A 20,475-nucleotide genomic window follows, 5' to 3' on the forward strand; every position below is an offset into this window, starting at 1 on the left:
TACATACTGTACGTGAAAAACTGCACGTTTCTATGATCTGCGGTTAAAAAGAGAGGAAAGGTCCTAAAAAATGATTTTCTGTGGATTAAAAGTTTTTTTTAAAAACAGTGATTTTTAAAACCTGCAAAGAGATTCTTGCTTACTGGAGGGTATTTAGTTGCTCCGCATGGCACCATGAATCTCACAGTGTTAGACCATCACTGGTTTATATCTTTTAACCTTTGATGATGTCATCGCGTATAACTTTTTTACTTTCTCTTTTTTCCCCTGTCAAGATGTAGAAATGCACCGTTTTCACATAATGCTGACACTGGTATGTGTGCTGGAGGTGATGAAAATGAGGTTGAAAAGGGATGGAGTTGCCCTTTAAAGCCCCAATCTGCCGTTTCAACAGCTTGACCATTGACTGACCATTGAACAGAAGCAAATAATGCAGAATGTACTCAGAAGGATTCAGGTCAAGAGCAGTAGGGTTATGTCTTGAAACCCATTGACACTGACACTCCCTCCGTAGAAAACAACAGCGACTATATGCTTTGATTTAGATAGACATGATTAAAAAGTCACAACCTCCATCAGTAGTATTCCTTTAGAAGTAATAGAAAGGTCCTACAGTTAAGCACCATGCCACTCTCTACCCGGCCAGTGATGCTGACGCGGGTTGTGGCAGGTAGCCTAGCAGTTAAGCACCAGGCCACTCTCTACCCGGCCAGTGATGCTGACGCGGGTTGTGGCAGGTAGCCTAGCAGTTAAGCACCAGGCCACTCTCTACCCGGCCAGTGATGCTGACGCGGGTTGTGGCAGGTAGCCTAGCAGTTAAGCACCAGGCCACTCTCTACCCGGCCAGTGATGCTGACGCGGGTTGTGGCAGGTAGCCTAGCAGTTAAGGGCGTTGGGCCAGTAACCGAAAGGGCGCTGGTTCAAATCCCTGAGCAGACTAGATGAAACATCTGGTTCTGTGTGCGGCATGAGGCCCCTCCACAATCACGTTGGGGTGGGTGGCGGGGCTGGTGAGCCCCTTTTCCGAAATCTCCAACCAAACTTATGTGCTGTTTCATGGGTTTTCATCGTTTTTGGGGTGGAAAAGTGTGCATTCCGTGATTAGAAGCGCTTGTGTCTGGGCTGTACCAACCATGTTTACAGCCCCCCCCCCCCCCCCCCCCCCCCCCCCCCCCCAATCACTCTGGGTTGGTTGAGCAGACCTGGGTTCAAATACTATCTGAAACTCTTTCAAATGCTTTAGCTGTGCTTGATTGAGCCTGCCTGCTGCGATAGAACCAATTAGAAAGCCCCAAAAGAGCCAACCCTGACCACCTGGCACTCCATGCAGGCTAAAGCAAATGCTTAAAGTATTTGAAAGATTTCAAATAGTATTTGAACCCAGGACTGGGCTCCAGCCAGCTGGCTGGGTCAGTAACAACCTGGGGGAACCAACTGTTAGTGTTGGATTGGGCTGTAATGATACTGGTGTAGTGGGAGGATCCCTGTGGTTACTCAGAGACTGGGGTGTTCCTGCACCTGTTTGGCTTATTTATCCTGTTACCACATTAACTGTGAGAGTATTGCAAGCTGTTTTGGTGTATTGACTGTTGACCTCAATGTTGATACGTTCCATGCATTTCAAGGTTTGGTTCCAATTGAATGTATTGGGGTAATAAGCTAAAATATGTACAGCCTATGTAGTTGACTTGTCATGCAGTGCAACTCTTGATCACATGTATGGTCCCAAATGAATAATCTATGATTCCACAGCACAGCGTGGCATTGTCACCTCTTCTGGGAGTTTGGTATAGAAGGCTCAAGGCTTTCCTCAAGAATTGTCCAATGCCAGTGTGCAAATTACCCCTGGTAATGACATATGATTTATTTATTAACTGTGAGACATATCTGAGCCTCTATCTTGAGCTGATGTTATTTGAGATAACATGTCTATTGGGGGTTAGGCTATAGGCCATCCTTGGGGCCTCACAAAGTGACTACAATGTGGATAGTTCAGACCAGCTGTCTGACCAGTGTCTAATCCATGGTGATTGCTGTGTGCCTCCAGTCGTGGGGGTCCATCATGCATCAGTACAGTGTTGAAAGATTGATTATTTTGTACACTCCATAAAGTTTATGAGGTTATGTTGTTTACAAACTAAGCCCTACTGCCCGTGGAGACCATGCATATGTTACTCAGAAAACGAAGGGCCTCTGCTTGAGGGGTGACTATTTATACAGTTCCCCAAAAATATTTTTGTGATTTTACTTGACCGCAGGACTACTGGTGGCAATGAAAGCAGGTGACATTTGAACGACATGTCGGGTGCGTTGCCAGAGAATGTCGCTTTCTCATCGCCGTCTGGTAATAGCTAGCCAGATACAGTTACCTTGCTAAGGGAGAGCTGAGAAGTAGGCATGTTGACGACCTTGGCGCCGCAAACATCTATCTTTAATAAAGTAGGCGCTGTATCGTAGCAGTGGTCCAGTCCTTTGAACAAAATCTGCGTTGGCTCATAGTGGCGGATTCCAACATGCAATAGACCTGTCCATCACAATCAAGTGTGACAGGCGGCTAAATGACAAGAGTTATGAAGGCTTGGCTCTTCACAAGTATTGGCCCTGCTTCGAGAATATCATATCATATCGTTACCATAAACGAAAGCGTTCTGTGTTTTATTCGTGTTTTCCATATAATCGCATACACAGAAGTCTTATTTTGGTAATGAAGCATTACATGAAAGGCTGTTCCCAGCTGTTGACACTTTTAAAAATTATCTTAGGACAAAAATGTGCGTTCTTGCTTCGTTTTTCTTGATCGGATGAAACAAAAAGTTGGCAAAAAAAAGAGGAGAACGCAGTATGAAATGTGTGAATTGGGAGTGTTATGCATTTATTATTCGTTGCAGACCAAAACTGAGTCCACATATCTGTGGTCTATTTAGCTAGTATTTTGTCTGTCAGGAATGTAACCTTTGATGGTGCAAATTCGATAATAATACATCGAATGTGTACATCAATATTCCTACAATGATTACTACTTACTGGAGCTACTGGTACAGTGTTTAATTGCCTATTAGCCTAATGTTGTTATAGACAACTGTTATATTGTATGTAGCCTACTCGTATTACTCTGGTGTTACAAAAATAAACCCATATAGGAAGAACATTAGCTGCCAATTGATTGCTACACAATTACGGATTTGAGTATTTTAACTTTCAATAATCTATGTCAAATATTTTGCTGTCATGTTTGATGTGGTGTTTTACAACTAAATCCTGAGAAATGGGGCGCGTTTCATACAAAATGCGGCATGTAAAAGATCTATCATCGACTCTGAAATCAGATATTACACCCGACAAGCAAATATAAATTCTGGAATAAAACTGTCTTGAGTTTTGACTGTGGGGTAGCAAGAACTTCCAAATGTGATTAAGTTACCAGGAACGCAGTTTACCCATGCACGCAGAAACCATTTTTGAAGTTGACAGAACGACAATACAGAAAGTCGCTTTGTAGCCTACATTTTGTAACCAGTGTAGTCGAAACGTTAATCACAATAGATTTAGTTCAGAGACAATATTTCGTTCCAAATGTTTCGTTCTGAACCAAATATTTAAAATATATTATTCTTCACTTCCATAATGCCTTTTTTTTTTTTTACTTTTTCGTTTCAATGTTTTTGTTAATCCTTTGCTTAGGGCCACATGAATGATTTTGCATTCAGCTGCAAATCACATTTGTAGCATATTTGAGGCGTGAGGTAAAATATTAGTGATATCAAACCCGGAATACAGTATAATAAATAGACTTCAACCCGACGTTTTTCAAAACAACAATATTTATCACCAGTCTGTTTTTGCTCTGGGTCTTTGACATAATAATACACTATGGTTGTTGATGGAGTGGGAGACGTCCCTTATGCACCAGAATCAAAACTCTCTCTCTCTCTCTCTCTCTCTCTCTCTCTCTCTCTCTCTCTCTCTCTCCCTCTCTCCCTCTCTCTCTCTCCCTCTCCCTCTCCCTCTCTCTCTCTCTCTCTGACATATTATCATTATGTTGATATTTTATTTCCCATGGCGTTACATCAGAGCGTGCAGAATGAGCCATCAAAGTGTTTAGTGACGCCTCCTCTTTGTGATGTATCAGTCTTCAGAAACACAACAATATGTTTCCCTTATATCTGGAACATTGCAGACCACAGTCTGTCAGGATTGAAATATTGAAGAACTATGTGGACTTTATTATAATGTATATGTAACGTTGTAATATTATGCATAACTATTATAATAGGCCTTAAATAATATGACTTATAATACGAATACTAATACTAACACTTACAATAATATTAATAATAATTTAAATTTATTTTAATCTCATTTATTGCATTTATGTTGAGTTATCATATTATTCCACAACGTCCCACATAATATACGGAAATAGTTTGATATTCAGACTGAAAAATAAACTAAGAGTTGATAATAAAAAAATTGAAATGCAGAAGTAGGCTACGTCACCGAAATATATTATGTATCATTCGTTCCTGTATGCAGATGGACCCGTCGGCTGTCTTTCAGAACGGAAGCAAAATAAAGCATCATGGCACCGCTAGCTCGAGGACCGGGAGGACCGGGAGAGAGATTTGATTCGAGATGAAATATCTAGCTGATGATGTAAAAGGTCCCTTTCGCGTGAGTTATGACCCGGATTTGGCTAGGCTGAGAGGGATGCATGCTGCTCTTCTCTCCCCCTCTCCTCCCCTCTCCTCCTCTCCCCCTCTCCTCTTCTCCTCACCTCACTCCCCCGCCCTGAAGGAGCATATCATCAGTCCTGATATATTGCCTAGATCCATATTGCCTTCAGAAAATAAAGGCTCATCCAAAACCATCGCTTTTGGTGGAGGAAAATGCACTTTCTGTACTAACTAGTAATTACTTCTTAATCCACTGCATAGCATAATTTTACCAATTTCAGAATCATTGGAATCATTTCCAATATTCACATTGGAAACGTTCAAAGTATCTATCTTCTAAAAAAATCACACATACTTTATTACTGCAATACTATACTTAAATACGCAATGCGATTTAATCCCCCATTGACGGCACACTCTCTCTTGCTCATTTACCGTAAGGCCTATTCTGGTAACTCACCCCACGACTAATTTAGACCCAAAGATGATAAGAGCGCAACCCGTTATAATTCCAACCGGCTCCTCCTCCTTCAAACCATGTCTTGTAATTATTGGGAGCATCCCACTCGCAAAAGCCCTGCACTGGACTGCAACATAGTCAGAGAGTGAAAGGTAGAGGGCGAAAGTGCCAGTGGGGACATAATTGATTACGTCCTAATCAATATTAACTTGTTAGTCAGTTGTTGCTGCAACTTCTTTGGACCTCGCCATTTTCAGGGAGGCACAGTTCTCCTTCGGATTGTCTGTACGTATTTTTGTGGAATAATACTTTCAAGAAGATATCCCGGTTTGGAATTAGGAGGGCTTTTTTTAATGTTTCTTTTTGCAAGAAGGTTTGCAGCCATGGCGTGCATTTTGTGACTGTAATGTGAATGTTTCTTCGATAGGGTTCGATATAATTTGATATCTGTGTTTGTTGTTTTCGTTAGCAATTCAAAAACATTTTAAAGTTAGCTTGCGTAACGACTAACGCACTGATAATGACATCCAAAGAAGTCGCCGAATGTGACGCGGTCGAGAATAGGAGGCGAAGTCCGTTGGACCATCTTCCTCCGCCTGCAAACTCGAATAAGCCACTGACACCGTTCAGTATCCAAGACATTCTCAACAAACCATCCGTGAAACGAAGTTACACCATTTGTGGGACAGCACACCTGATTTCGTCGGCTGAGAAGCACCGTTCGTCCAGCATCTCTGCTCTGGCCAACCGGGCACTGCTCACACAAACCTCACCACTCTGCGCCCTGGAAGAACTAGCCAGCAAAACCTTCAAGGGGCTCGAAGTTAGCGTACTACAAGCAGCTGAAGGTAAATATGATGGTATTTATGGCCTTCTAATCATTATATCGACATTACTTTCATAACAGTGCAATGCACAATTTAAAGGGAATTGATTGTTTTTCATTTGATCTGTGAAAATATAATGAAGTAATATTGTATCTAAAAATTTGGCTTTAAACAAGATTGTTTGCCAGAAAATGTTACATTGTATATCTTCTGTGCGTAATTTGGAAAGGTGAAAAAGAGGCTATTCGTGAATTTACCAGCTGGAATTGTGCAATTGTTCTCTTTATGATGAATGCATAACATTACGTCTACGTTTATATTTGGTATATAGGCTAAAATAACTTAATAAAAAATATATAATTGATTTGGGGTCAAATGTCTCAAAATATGTTTAAATTGTTTAAATGCAGAGTTCAACGCCCTGCAGAGCCAATGCCATAGCAGCATGAGAATAACACCAACATACGACTTAACATTTTATCTTTGTTTGTGCAGGGAGAGACGGAATGACACTCTTTGGGCAAAGAAACACCCCGAAGAAGCGAAGGAAGTCCAGGACTGCCTTCACCAACCACCAAATCTACGAATTAGAGAAAAGATTCCTGTATCAGAAATATTTGTCACCCGCTGACCGAGACCAAATCGCCCAACAATTGGGTCTAACGAACGCCCAAGTCATCACGTGGTTCCAGAACAGGAGAGCCAAACTAAAGCGAGATCTGGAAGAGATGAAGGCCGACGTGGAGTCGGCCAAAACTATAGGTGACGGTATTGTACCTCTGGAGAAACTCGCCAAGCTCGCTGACCTCGAGAAATGCGCCAACGGAACACTCGGACATCACCCGCGAGCCGATTCTCCCGCGCAGAGCGGCGGACGAGAGTACGAGCTCGCTCGCAAGCTGCGGATGTCCCCCCTGTCGCCGTTTTCAGACCACACAACAAGTAAAGAATGCTCAGAGGACGACGAAGACCTAGAAATTGATGTGGATGACTGATTGCGCAGTGGGATAATGAAATACAAAAATGACGACAACAAGCAGTAACAATCCTTACTACGATTACAACTTTTCCCTGCTGATATTCGTTCATCATCTCAGAACATTTACTAGTCTGTTGTGACTTTTGTATCGGCACACAGATATTCACAGTAAGCATGAACAGTACAACAAATAGCATATGCAGTGCTATATCCATTTGTATTCATCAGCAGTCGGACATTTTCCTCTTGTCTTCAAATGTCAATGAAAGCAATATAGGTTTCATAATCAGAACTAAAGATAATGCTATTATTTTGAAACATTTAATTGAGTTATTTATCTCTCTCTCTCTCTCTCTCTCTCACACACACACACACACACACACACATACACACACACACACACCTATTTTAGTTATCTCTTTCTTTCACACACACACAAACACACACACACACACACACACCTATTTTAGTTATTTCTCTCTTTCACACACTCACACACTGATCCTTGTTCATATTTATGTAACACCGTGTCATATCTTAAAGTATGTCAGTTTTATGAAATATTTTCGATAGGTTTTGCATGTTGAAATGCATGTTTTGTTTTGTTGATCATATCTATTTATTGTTCCTTTTAAATTATATCGCTTGTTTATTTTTTGAGACATACCTTATCATACACGTAGGTCTACTCGAGTTCAGACCGTTTGTACACAGCGTTTACATAATTAGCTAGTCATATTTACACCCACCATAATCCTTATGCTGCATTGCATGATACGAAAGGCAAATTCAAAGGATCAGAAACCAAGTTATGCGTTTTATAGAGAAATGGTCAAACAAAGGTTATAAAAATACAAAATACTGCGGTGATATTTCGACATGGAGCTACAGTTACTGGACCGTATGAATATATTCATTTGTTTGGATACAATAGAGTGCTCTATGGTTGAATAGATTTGTTTTGTTTTGTACACCTGTAAGTGCCTTTCTAAAATCAGGACAGTATTTGAAAACCAATGCACATTCTGTAATGTATATACTATGGAAATAAAATGGCTTTTCTCAACGCGCTGTTTGTGTCATTATTATACTGATAGATTATAATTTCGATTTTTAGTCCTAGTAAAAATGGTGACTATATGTAGAATCAAGTGGGGGACTGAAATCCTTTATGAAGTGAATTCAATGCAGGCCTATATTATGGACGTTTAGAGTAGCCTATTTAGCAACCATGATCCCTTTTAATGCTTCAATATTTTTTGTTCCATTGTGTCCCATTTGTGAGGATACTCGAAACATTTTGTGGCTCAGCCATCTCACTCTCTTTCAAACTGCTAAATGCGTGTCTTGGCTTCTTGACCCGGCAACGTGTTTCCCCATTCGGGACGAAATTTATGTGAGAATCGCAAATCTGGTGCTGGGGGAGAAAAGAGGGGCTGGGATGCCACAAAAACACAAAGTTTTGGGCCAGTTTTCCTGAGCCTTTATGGGTGTTTTTTTGTTCTGCGGGGCTGCGGGACGAGGCCATAATTTTGAGCGTAAAGCATGAAAACTGGGGACAAATGAGATGCCTTCCCCGATGTGACAAGTCACAATGGAGCCCGCCCGGTCTCCCGCAGGCAGCAATGCTGAGACAAGTGTGTCCCACCGCACAAAAAGGACTCAAACGTTTGGAGGCCATATGGTTTTTGAATTTTCCTCACAATTTCAGACAATTTGATGGATTGACTTAACCCTCCTTTTAAACTGTTTAACTCCCCGCGAACAAAGGCCGTAATGCATACACAGGCCCTTCTCTTCACGAGGGCATCTGCGACCATTAATGTCTAGCCTCTTTTCTTTGCCTTTTTAGCCTGGCATTTGGAACAAGTCAATGAATTACAATGAAAATGGCTCTTTTTTTTTGTCCAGCCACTTGTCTTTCTTCCCTTTTTAGGCCTTGAAATAATATGTTTGACTTTTGTCCAGGAACGTTTTTCTAAACAACAAAATGCGGCACATTTTGTGTGAGAGTGTTTTTCATGTTAAGTAGCCCGAGTCATAAAGAGTTTAGAGTGTGACAGTTATGCCAAAGCCTAGTTAAAAGGAGTCTTTCGTTGCTTTTCTTCTCATGTCTTGTTCTTCTTCTCTCTTTATTTCCTTTGTCTTTGCGGAGTTTAATGAAGCTGAAGACATGGTGATGTGAGAAAAAGTCATAAAGAAAAGCTTTCTTTTTGATCTAGACGAGCCTTGTTTAACCCTCCGTCCTTTTAAGGAGGGGATTGACGCTGCTAAAGAGGGCTTTTCTTTTCAATACTTTTTGGAAGCTGTTCGCATGAGTTTTATCATCCAACTCTATTATAGCCTATAACGTGTGATATATACAATTTGTAGGCCTATAGTTTCTCATCTTTACTAAAATAAATGGGTAGTAGGCATAAAAGGCTAATGCTAATAATAATAATGTTTTCTATATTTGTTATTTTTCAATTAGCCTTTTAAAATTATATTAGCCCTATTAACATTGAACATCTATCCGGTGTCTGGACTTTGATCTGGATTTCAAATTAAGCTTCCCTAAAAAATGTTTAAATACAAATATTCATTAACATTGTTATTACAATGGGAACACGTAAGCTACTTATATAAAGTAAATTATTGACTGAAATAATGTGGGAGAAACTATCAACACAAACCAACAAAATGGTTGAATTTATTTGGATGAGGGCCGATTCTTTGAGCTTACACTGACGGTTTGACAAGAATAGAATAATACACAGCAGATTATTTCTCAAAGCCTTAATTAATTATCTGAACGACCACATACAATTGAATTCCGATGACAATGTTAGGATACTGTAGGATTCTCCAATAATATTTGGATATGGGTAGGCTATATGACCACACGAACACACACATAGGCTAAGGCTACCCACACAAACAACGGCGAGAGCATTGATGGGCTACTTGACTTGACTGCGCGCGTGGTCGCCAAATAAACCGCCTGCGGTTTTGATGAAGAAGAAAAAAAACGTGCTCGAATTCTCCCCAACTCCTTATATCACTCACGCCTATTCTGAATAAAGCATATTTATGGTCGGGGAGAGAGGAGAGTGTTAAGGCAGGCTAAGTTTATGGATTTCACTTGCTTATTTTATGAGCGGTTGTCAAGGCGATAACTAATACGACAGTCAGTGGGACCAGTTCTTGGTAATTAATCCGTTGGTCTTAAGTGTATTTCAGTTCAAGATGGAAAAAAAATCACTAATTCAATCGTCCGGAAAATTGAAGTTTGATGCATGAGTCCCTGCTGAAACAATGGGGCTGGCCACCAAACTCTCTCTCTTTTCATCTATTTTTCCTCCTGTCTGTGGTCCCTTCATTTATCTGTCTATTTCTTTTTTTCCTCATTGTGCAAACATTTATTACAAGAAAAGCAGGAATAACTTATCTCTGAAGCTCATGATAACTGTAGCCTAATAAGGATACAAATATGTTAGCAAAGTTTTCAATCTAAACTTAAATCAACCCAATGTCCTAATGTTTTATAGGCCAATTTATATCAAACTAGCAAATTGTCATAGCCACAGGTACAAGCAATCTTTTTAGCCTTTTATATTTTATCTGAAGATATAATGCACATTATCTACACATGTTTTATGTGTCTATTCTATGAATATCCTACATAAATCATGAGAATAACCTACATAAATTGTTAGCTGCACCAAAAGTCAATATCGGATAAAATACTCAGGTATGGAGTTGTCAGTGAAAGTCTCTAAACAGGGATGAATACCAAAGTTTTAATCATACCGTTCCTTGAGAACCAGTTAATACTTCAAACTTCAATTTTACGGGCGATTGAACTAAGCATGTTCCTGACAGAATTGATGTATGTATTAATTTCCTTTAACTGTTGATTAATTAGCCCGCGCTGAAGGCTCAAATGGAACTGTTTGCTTCACATTTGCATATTAATCAAATTGTAGTTGATCATTCGCACGAGGCATGTGATTTAGGAAGGGAGCATATAGGCTTGGTAAAAAATATATACCCAAACCTTGGAAATATTTTCTCTCCTCTGCTGCCGCTGAGTTGCCTGCACTGCATTAAAACCAAAGACGCAGAACGAGTTAGCTTAGCTATTTCCAGCAAACAGAAATTGCCCGTCCAGTTTTCTGACGGCACACCGCTGAGCAGACAGAACTTAATGATGAAGTCAAAATGTCACCGATTTAAACCGGGAGGTTTACCACTACACAAAACCTAATTTCCCTATCTCTTGCTCTCTTGCTCTCTCGTTCTCTCCCTCTCTCTCAATTCAATTTCAATTTCAATTGAAGGGGCTTTATTGGCATGGTAAACATGTGTTTACATTGCCAAAGCAAGTGAAATAGATAATAAACAGTATACAGTATTCATTAGACTCACAAAAGTTCCAAAATAATAAAGACATTTCAAATACAGTAGGCCTATATTCTCTATGTGTGTGTGTGTATGTGTGTGTGTGTGTGTGTGTGTGTGTGTGCGCGCGCGTGTCTTGAGGCTGTTCCTCGTTCTGAGAGGTTTCATGTTAAAATGTAATGTATGACGTCTGATGGGTTGAATTAGATTAGTAAAAAAGATACACATTTTCAAAGGCTGCCATCTTCTGGTTAAATACACTCACTCGCTCGCCCAAAAGCTCTCCTATTTAACTTGGAAGTTTCTCTACTCCTGTAAGTATGGTGCCACTGCCACCTAGTGGTCGGATTCTATCAAGCATCTCAGAGTGGTCTTACAGTGCCTTGCAAAAGTATTCATCCCCTTGGCGTTTTTCCTATTTTGTTGCATTGCAACCTGTAATTTAAATTGATTTTTATTTGGATTCATGTAATGGACATAAACAAAATAGTCTAAATTGGTGAAGTGAAATGAAAAAAATAACTTGTTTCAAAAAATTCAAAAAAGGAAAAGTGGTGCGTGTATATGTATTCACCGACTTTTCCATGAAACCCCTAAATAAGATCTGGTGCAACCAATTACCTTCAGAAGTCACACAATTAGGTAAATCAATTCCACCTGTGTTCAATCTAAGTGTCACATGATCTGTCACATGATCTCAGTATATATATATACGTGTTCTAAAAGTCCCCAGAGTCTCCAACACCACTAAGCAAGGGGCACCACCAAGCAAACAGCACCACCAAGCAAGCAGCACCACCAAGCAAACAGCACCACCAAGCAAACAGCACCATGAAGACCTATGAGCTCTCCAAACAGCTCAGGGTCAAAGTTGTAGAGAAGTACAGATCAAGGTTGGGTTATAGAAAAATATCTGAAACTTTGAACATTCCACAGAGCACCATTAAATCCATTATAAAAAAATTGAAAGAATATGGCACTTCAACAAACCTGCCAAGAGAGGGCCGCCCACCAAAACTCACAGACCAGGCAAGGAGGGCATTAATCAGAGGCAACAAAAAGACCAAAGATAACCCTGAAGGAGCTGCAAAGCTCCACAGCAGAGATCGGAGTATCTGTCCATAGGACCACTTTAAGCAACACACTCCACCTAGCTGGGCTTTAAGGAAGAGTGGCCAGTAAAACGCCATTGCTTAAAGGAAAAAATAAGCAAACACGTTTGGTGTTTGCCAAAAGGCATGTGGGAGACTCCCCAAACATATGGAAGAAGGTACTTTGGTCAGATGAAACTAAAATTGAGCTTTTTGGCCATCAAGAAAAACGCTGTCTGGTGCAAACCCAACACCTCTCATCACTCCGAGAACACCAGCCTCACAGTGAAGCATGGTGGTGGCAGCATCATGCTGTGGGGATATTTTCCATGAGCAGGGACTGGGAAACTGGTCAGAATTGAAGGAATGATGGATGGCACAAAATACAGGGAAAATCTTGAAGGAAACCTGTTTCAGTCTTCCAGAGATTTGAGACTGGGACGGAGGTTCACTTTCCAGCAGGAGGATGACCCTAAGCATACTGCTAAAGCAACACTCGAGTGGTTTAAGGGGAAACATTTAAATGTATTGGAATGGCCTAGTCAAAGCTCAGACCTCAATCCAATTGAGAATCTGTGGTATGACTTAAAGATTGCTGTACACCAGCGGAACCCATCCAAGTTGAAGGAGCTGGAGCAGTTTTGCCTTGAAGAATGGGCAAACATCCCAGTGGCTAGATGTGCCAAGCTTATAGAGACATACCCCAAGAGACTTGCAGCTGTAATTGATGCAAAAGTTGGCTCTACAAAGTATTTACTTTGTGGGGGTGAATAGTTAGTTATGCATGTCATATTTCTTGTTTGTTTTACAAGTTGTTGTTGTGTAAATCAAATGATACAACCCCCCCAAATAAATGTAATTCCAGGTTGTAAGGCAACAAAATAGAAAAAATGCCAAGGGGGTGAATATTTTCGCGAGCCACTGTACATATTTGGTAGCCATACAATTCAATATGTACAGGTAACTGCCAAAATAATGGTAATACTTGAGTAAATGAAGGATACAAAGTATATTGAAAGCAGGTGCTTCCTCACAGGTGTGGTTCCTGAGTTAATTAATGTGTATGTGCATGTTAATTAATGTGTAATGTGCATGTGTAAAACAAAGAGCTCTCTGCAGAATTAGTTCTCCAAACTTACAATTTTGAAGTTGCTCAAATGTGGAAGTTAGGGGTTAAGTAAAGTTCAGGCACTCTTTACAAATGGTTAAGGTTTGGGTTATAAAAATAACAGTTTCCATGAGTGTGATCAAACAGACAACCTTCTGATCCTAAGTCATGGGATCCACCACCTATTTGATGGTAATAGCACTCACTATTGCCCCTAGTAGCCCGATATGAAGGCATTTCCCGTCCTCAGGACATGGATAGACGTCTAATTTTCAACGTTAACCTTGAACGACCTACCATGGCTATGCCCCCCATAGGATGACAGTGGTCACTGAATGATTTGATGAGCATGAAAACGATGTAAACCATATGCCATGGCCGTCTGTCACCAGATCCAGCCTGGTCTCATAGACTAGACCTAACATAGTAAACGTAAATCCGTCAGATCTCAACCCAATTGAACACTTATGGGAGATTCTGGAGCTGCGCCTGAAATCAGCAAAACATCAAATGATGGAATTTCTCGTGGAAAAATGGTGTTGTGTCCCGCCAGTAGAGTTCCAGACACTTGTAGAATTTATGCCAAGGTGCATTGAAGCTGTTATGGCTCGTGGTGCCCCAACGCCCTATTAAGACACTTTTTTCCCTTATTTTGACAGTTACCTGTATGTCTATACTGTTCACTTTCCCCTTGACAATATTGTTATCACTGTAGGCTAGAATGTAACTGTGATATCAACGTAGGTCTATGACTAAAAAGTTCTAGATTTAGAGATTCCTAAATTAAGAGTCGCAGTATGACACTCGTTCGAAATTGATTGTGGTCTCAATGATAAATAAAACACATTCAAACTGAAATAGCAAAACAAGACATTTACTGAAGATAAAACAGGTGGGGAGGAGGTGGTGTTCTCATCCTTCTGGATGTTTCCCACTGTCATGGAAGCCACTTTAGCCTGTAAAAATGAAAGATAGAAAATAGAGAAAAAGCTCTGAAACACCTATTAGCACGGGATATTAGTATCAACCTAGCTTAATGATTAACAATATTACAGAGTATGATAGTATGAGTATTACTGACAGGCTTCTTGTTCTTCCTTCTAAAAACTCTCTGGAGAGCTGTGAAGAATCTGGTTCTATATTTCTTCTGCTTGGTGTCAGGTGAAGACATTATGTTGTCATCAGTGTTAGAGGTAGACATCTCTGCAGACTGATCCAGACTGGTAGCATCAATAGTAATGGTAATTCTCTTTCTCTTGGTTGAAGCATCGCCCTGGTTGGTTGGAGACTCTCAGGGCCGTAGACCAGGAGTTCTCAAACTTTATGGGACTGGGGACCCCTTTTCTGATAGCAAATTCATCAGGGATCCCCTTGTAATCAGAACACAACTTTTAAAAAAGCATACAAGGAGTTTTACTATGACTTTGGCAAGGCATGGCCGGATGAACTAAGTCTCAAGCACTTCAGGCCCTCTTGTTATCAGAGAGAAAATGATGCACTTTTAAAGTTTACATTACAGTGCTTTTATGTAAAAAATAAAATAATAATAAATATAAATATAAATATATATATATATATATATATATATATAATAAGTATTTAGTTGAAAAATATATAATGCTGGTGTACTGTGGATACCAATGTCCCTCTGAGCCTCCCAGGCCCATGTTGCCCAGGGTTAATAATGTAATTTGTGGATGAATAATATTGCATTGTATTGGATTACACCCTCTAAACTAATTTCACTGATCCCTTGGCCAAAATTAGTTGAATCTGTTTAGCTATGTTGCTAATATTTACTTAAAAAATGAATTATTATTTATATTTGGCTTGACCATGGACCCCCTGCAGACCCCACTTTGAGACCCCCTGCCGTAGACAACTCATGAAATATAAAAATATCATGCTTATTCATGGATTAGGGTAGGAACTCCAACAGGAATTCCTAACATGAGCATGCCCTCACATCCAACCGCTAATAAAAGCATAATTAGGAGGGTGAATCATCACAACTTTGCTTGCTACTCCATCTAGAGGTTACGAGCAAGACTGCATGTAATAATAAATAAAAAAAATGGTGCTGACAAGTGATGGTAGTTATATTGTAACAGAATGTAAATGGTTGTTTTCAATCTTTCCACATTGTCACATTTACATTTTAGTTATTTAGCAGACACTTTTAGCCAGAGCGACTTACATGCTTCTAAAAGACACAGTTTTCTTCCATCTTTGCCCCAGTTTTCTCAATTCTGAGTTGAAAGAATCAGTGATTAATTGACAAGTACTGATGTTGAACTGCTAAACCCCTGCATTTGTGGTTGTATTCTATGACATTTGATGATAAATCCATGTGTAACATGACTATGAAAATGACTCTCATTAGATGTGTTTTTTGGTTTCAATTAAGATTCCAAACACATTCAAATGCAACACAAAAATGTTTACTGACTATAAAAATGTATAGCTTGGCGGCGTGGTGGTGGTGGTGGTGGGGGGGGGGATGAGGAGAAACAGAAGCATCATTGTGGGTGCCTTCAGCAGTGAGTGTCCTCACCTAGATGTCCTACTTCTTGGAAGCCACTTTAGCCTAAAGAAAGGAAAGATGGAAAATAGAGACAAAATAAATAAAAATGCATTAACACTGGATATCAATACCAAAACAGTTGATAAGTTAATAAGTAAGGGTTAGAGAGTACAACAGAGTATAACCGTATTAGTTATTTCTTCCAGGCTTCTTGTTCTTCCCTCTGAGAGCTCTCCAGACAAATGAGAATAATCCACACCTCTTCTTCTTCTTGGCAGCAGCAGTTGAGATGTCGTTGACATCAGTGGTAGAGGTAGACATTTTCTCTGCAGATTGCTCCAGGCTTGTAGCACTAGCATCAACTTCATGTAAAGCAACAAGGCAACTCTTGGTTGAAACCATAGAAATAGTGATGGTAAGTCTACTTCTCTTGGTTGAGACATCATCCACGTGGATCACAGGTTGGTTGGAGTCTCTCAGTGTGGAGTCATTATCCTGAGACATTAGGTTTGTAGCAGACTGGATCAGGTTGTTTTCCACAATGGTAACACTGGTAGACAGAACCTGAGACACTGGGCCTGCAGCAGACTGGATCAGGTCATTCTCCACGATGGAAACACTGGTAGACAGAACCTGAGACACTAGGACTGCAGCAGACTGGATCAGGTCATTCTCCACGATGGAAACACTGGTAGACAGAACCTGAGATACTAGGCCTGCAGCAGACTGGATCAAGTCATTCTCAATGATGGCAACACTGGTGGACAGAACCTGAGACACTAGGCCTGCAGCAGACTGGATCAGGTCATTCTCCTCGATGGAAACACTGGTGGACAGAACCTGAGACACTAGGCCTGCAGCAGACTGGATCAGGTTGTCTTCCTCGATGGAAACACTGGTGGACAGAACCTGAGACACTAGGCCTGCAGCAGACTGGATCAGGTTGTCTTCCTCGATGGAAACACTGGTAGACAGAACCTGAGACACTAGGCCTGCAGCAGACTGGATCAGGTCATTCTCCACGATGGAAACACTGGTAGACAGAACCTGAGACACTAGGCCTGCAGCAGACTGGATCAGGTTGTCTTCCTCGATGGAAACACTGGTGGACAGAACCTGAGACACTAGGACTGCAGCAGACTGGATCAGGTCATTCTCCACGATGGCAACACTGGTGGACAGAACCTGAGACACTAGGACTGCAGCAGACTGGATCAGGTCGTTCTCCTCGATGGAAACACTGGTGGACAGAACCTGAGACACTAGGACTGCAGCAGACTGGATCAGGTCATTCTCCACGATGGAAACACTGGTGGACAGAACCTGAGACACTAGGTCTGCAGCAGACTGGATCTGGTCATTCTCCACGATGGAAACACTGGTGGACAGAACCTGAGACACTAGGACTGCAGCAGACTGGATCAGGTCATTCTCCTCGATGGAAACACTGGTGGACAGAACCTGAGACACTAGGCCTGCAGCAGACTGGATCAGGTTGTCTTCCTCGATGGAAACACTGGTGGACAGAACCTGAGACACTAGGCCTGCAGCAGACTGGATCAGGTCATTCTCCACGATGGAAACACTGGTGGACAGAACCTGAGACACTAGGTCTGCAGCAGACTGGATCTGGTCATTCTCCACGATAGTAACACTGGTGGACAGAACCTGAGACACTAGGCCTGCAGCAGACTGGATCAGGTCATTCTCCACGATGGAAACACTGGTGGACAGAACCTGAGACACTAGGTCTGCAGCAGACTGGATCAGGTCATTCTCCACGATGGTAACACTGGTGGACAGAACCTGAGACACTAGGACTGCAGCAGACTGGATCAGGTCATTCTCCACGATGGAAACACTGGTGGACATAACCTGAGACACTAGGACTGCAGCAGACTGGATCAGGTCATTCTCCACGATGGAAACACTGGTGGACAGAACCTGAGACACTAGGTCTGCAGCAGACTGGATCTGGTCATTCTCCACGATGGAAACACTGGTGGACAGAACCTGAGACACTAGGCCTGCAGCAGACTGGATCAGGTCATTCTCCACGATGGAAACACTGGTAGACAGAACCTGAGACACTAGGCCTACAGCAGACTGGATCAGGTCATTCTCCACGATGGAAACACTGGTAGACAGAACCTGAGACACTAGGCCTGCAGCAGACTGGATCAGGTCATCTTCCTCGATGGAAACACTGGTGGACAAAACTTGAGACACTAGGACTGCAGCAGACTGGATCAGGTCATTCTCCACGATGGAAACACTGGTGGACAGAACCTGAGACACTAGGCCTGCAGCAGACTGGATCAGGTTGTCTTCCTCGATGGAAACACTGGTGGACAGAACCTGAGACACTAGGCCTACAGCAGACTGTATCAGGTCATTCTCCACGATGGAAACACTGGTGGACAGAACCTGAGACACTAGGCCTGCAGCAGACTGGATCAGGTCATTCTCCACGATGACAACACTGGTGGACAGAACCTGAGACACAAGGCCTGCAGCAGACTGGATCAGGTTGTCTTCCTTGATGGAAACACTGGTGGACAGAACCTGAGGAGTCTGCAGGAGTGTCAGTGGCTCCCACTCATCCAGGAAAAAGCTCTTGACAGAGGGGAAGCTTCTTCCTTTCAGAGCTGGGGGAATGTAGGGGGTGTACCCAACAGTCCAGAGCAGAGAGCTGTCGATGGCATTCTCGTAGTGGTACTTGTCTCCAAGTAACTCTGGAAAGCTCTGATGGACGTTCTGACTCTCTGACTCTGGACCGTCAAGGGCGTTGAGTTGGGTCACCATTGAGATCCACCCTGAAAGAAACAATATGGTAACACAGAGTAAACATAACAGATTTGTTGTATTATAAACAAGGAATATTCTCATTTTCACTAAAGGTAAAGTACAAATGTGTCCCAATAATATCTAATTTCTCCTGAAGTGTGTACTTGTTCACTACTTCCCACAAATCTAAAACATTGGATTAGTGGAGTCATGGGCTAGTGGGAGTCTAACTATATTTATTATACCAGTAATTTCCTTTGAAATCAGTGAAGTGAACAAATGCACACTTTGGTACAAAGGAGAGGTAATTGGACATAGCATAAGTTTATAACTTCATTTTGCATAGTTACATTGCTTGATAACTAACAAATGCCCCAAGTCATCTTAACTTACATTTTGTTTTATATTTCCTTTCAACTAATAATTCAACCTTCAATTAATATTGAAGTTTCAAGATGTAAATTAATGTTATTGTTCATACCTGAATTGACTTCGTTGTCCTTAATGGAACAATGTCTGTCTTCAGGGAAGATGAATGAAAAGCTTGCCATAATAATGCTGTCTCTCTCATTGTTTGTCAATCAAGAACTGTTGAATTCTTGACATTTCTGAACTTATCTCTTGGGTTCTGGAGTTCCATGTGATGCGTCAGCATTGTGACAATCTCGGTCGCATTGAGATGGTATTCTTTACACAGAATGGCATTATGCAGTGTTTGGAATCGGAATGTAAATTAGATTCTGTTTACCACACACTCTGGCCATAAACAATATGCAAAGAAGACCTCATCATTGATTCATTTTAAAATTGATTATCCAGTATTTAATGTTTATGCATTACTGCAACCATGCATAAAAGTGGCACCTAGATGCGTGCCCCGTGCTATTCTTCACCTGGGCAATGTGCACAAACAGTCCATTCCAAAAGTATTCAGACCCCTTCCCTTTTTCCACGTTACAGCCTTATTCTAAAATGGATTCAATTCATTTTTCCCCTGATCAATCTACACACAATACCCCATAATAACAAAGTGAAAACACATTTTTAGAAATGTTTGCAAATTTAAAATAAAATATAAATAGACCCTTTGCTATGGGACTCAAAATTGAGCTCAGGTGCATCCTGTTTCCATTGATCATCCTTGAGATGTTTCTACAACTTGACTGGAGTCCACCTGTGGTAAAATCAATTGATTGGACATGATTTGGAAAGGCACACACCTGTCTATATAAGGTCCCACAGTTGACAGTGCATGTCAGAGCAAAAACCAAGCCAAGAGGTCGAAGGAATTGTCTGTAGCGCTCTGAGACAAGATTGTGTCGAGGCACAGATCTGGGGAAGGGTACCAAAAAATGTCTGCAGCATTGAAGGTCCCCAAGAACACGGTGGCCTCCATCAATCTTAAACGGAAGAAGTTTGGAACCACCAAGACTCTTTGGCTGCCCAGCCAAACTGAGCAATTGGGGGAGAACAGCCTTGGTCAGGGAGGTGACCAGGAACCCAATGGTCACTCTGACAGAGCTCCAGAGTTCCTCTGTGGAGATGGGAGAACCTTCCAGAAGGACAACCATCTCTACAGCACTCCACCAATTAGGCCTTTATGGTAGCGTTGCCAGACAGAAGCCACTCCTGAGTAAAAGGCA

The 20,475-nt window shown here is 41.4% G+C and overlaps 2 protein-coding genes across 2 annotated transcripts; one reads left to right on the forward strand and one right to left on the reverse strand.

Moving 5' to 3' along the window:
* The first annotated feature begins 5,006 nt into the window (after positions 1-5,006).
* Positions 5,007-7,999, forward strand: LOC110485765 (transcription factor LBX1-like). Its single transcript, XM_021556923.2, has 2 exons — positions 5,007-5,981; positions 6,456-7,999. Exons 1-2 carry the CDS (start codon positions 5,654-5,656, stop codon positions 6,953-6,955), a joined length of 828 nt encoding a protein of 275 aa, XP_021412598.1. The 5' UTR covers positions 5,007-5,653; the 3' UTR covers positions 6,956-7,999.
* Positions 8,000-15,096: 7,097 nt separating this feature from the next.
* On the reverse strand, positions 15,097-18,850 carry LOC118938538 (topoisomerase I damage affected protein 7-like). Its single transcript, XM_036942605.1, has 3 exons — positions 18,567-18,850; positions 16,231-17,147; positions 15,097-16,108 (listed from the first exon to the last, which is right to left on the reverse strand). The coding sequence occupies exons 1-2, from the start codon at positions 18,848-18,850 to the stop codon at positions 16,235-16,237; spliced, it is 1,197 nt and encodes a 398-aa protein (XP_036798500.1). The 3' UTR covers positions 15,097-16,108; positions 16,231-16,234.
* Between the last annotated feature and the right edge of the window lie 1,625 nt (positions 18,851-20,475).

Source organism: Oncorhynchus mykiss, chromosome 13 (assembly GCF_013265735.2).
Source record: "Oncorhynchus mykiss isolate Arlee chromosome 13, USDA_OmykA_1.1, whole genome shotgun sequence".
In the NCBI taxonomy this organism is placed as follows: Eukaryota; Metazoa; Chordata; class Actinopteri; order Salmoniformes; family Salmonidae; genus Oncorhynchus; species Oncorhynchus mykiss.

Excerpts from the sequence above, each read along its gene's own strand:
- LOC118938538 (XM_036942605.1), bottom strand. The coding sequence starts at position 18,850 with ATGGTGACCCAACTCAACGCCCTTGACGGTCCAGAGTCAGAGAGTCAG. Across the intron at positions 17,148-18,566 it reads AAGGAAGACAACCTGATCCA|TGTTTCCATCGAGGAAGACA; the intron begins GTCTGCTGCAGG and ends TCTGTCCACCAG.
- LOC110485765 (XM_021556923.2), top strand. The coding sequence starts at position 5,654 with ATGACATCCAAAGAAGTCGCCGAATGTGACGCGGTCGAGAATAGGAGG. Across the intron at positions 5,982-6,455 it reads CGTACTACAAGCAGCTGAAG|GGAGAGACGGAATGACACTC; the intron begins GTAAATATGATG and ends TTGTTTGTGCAG.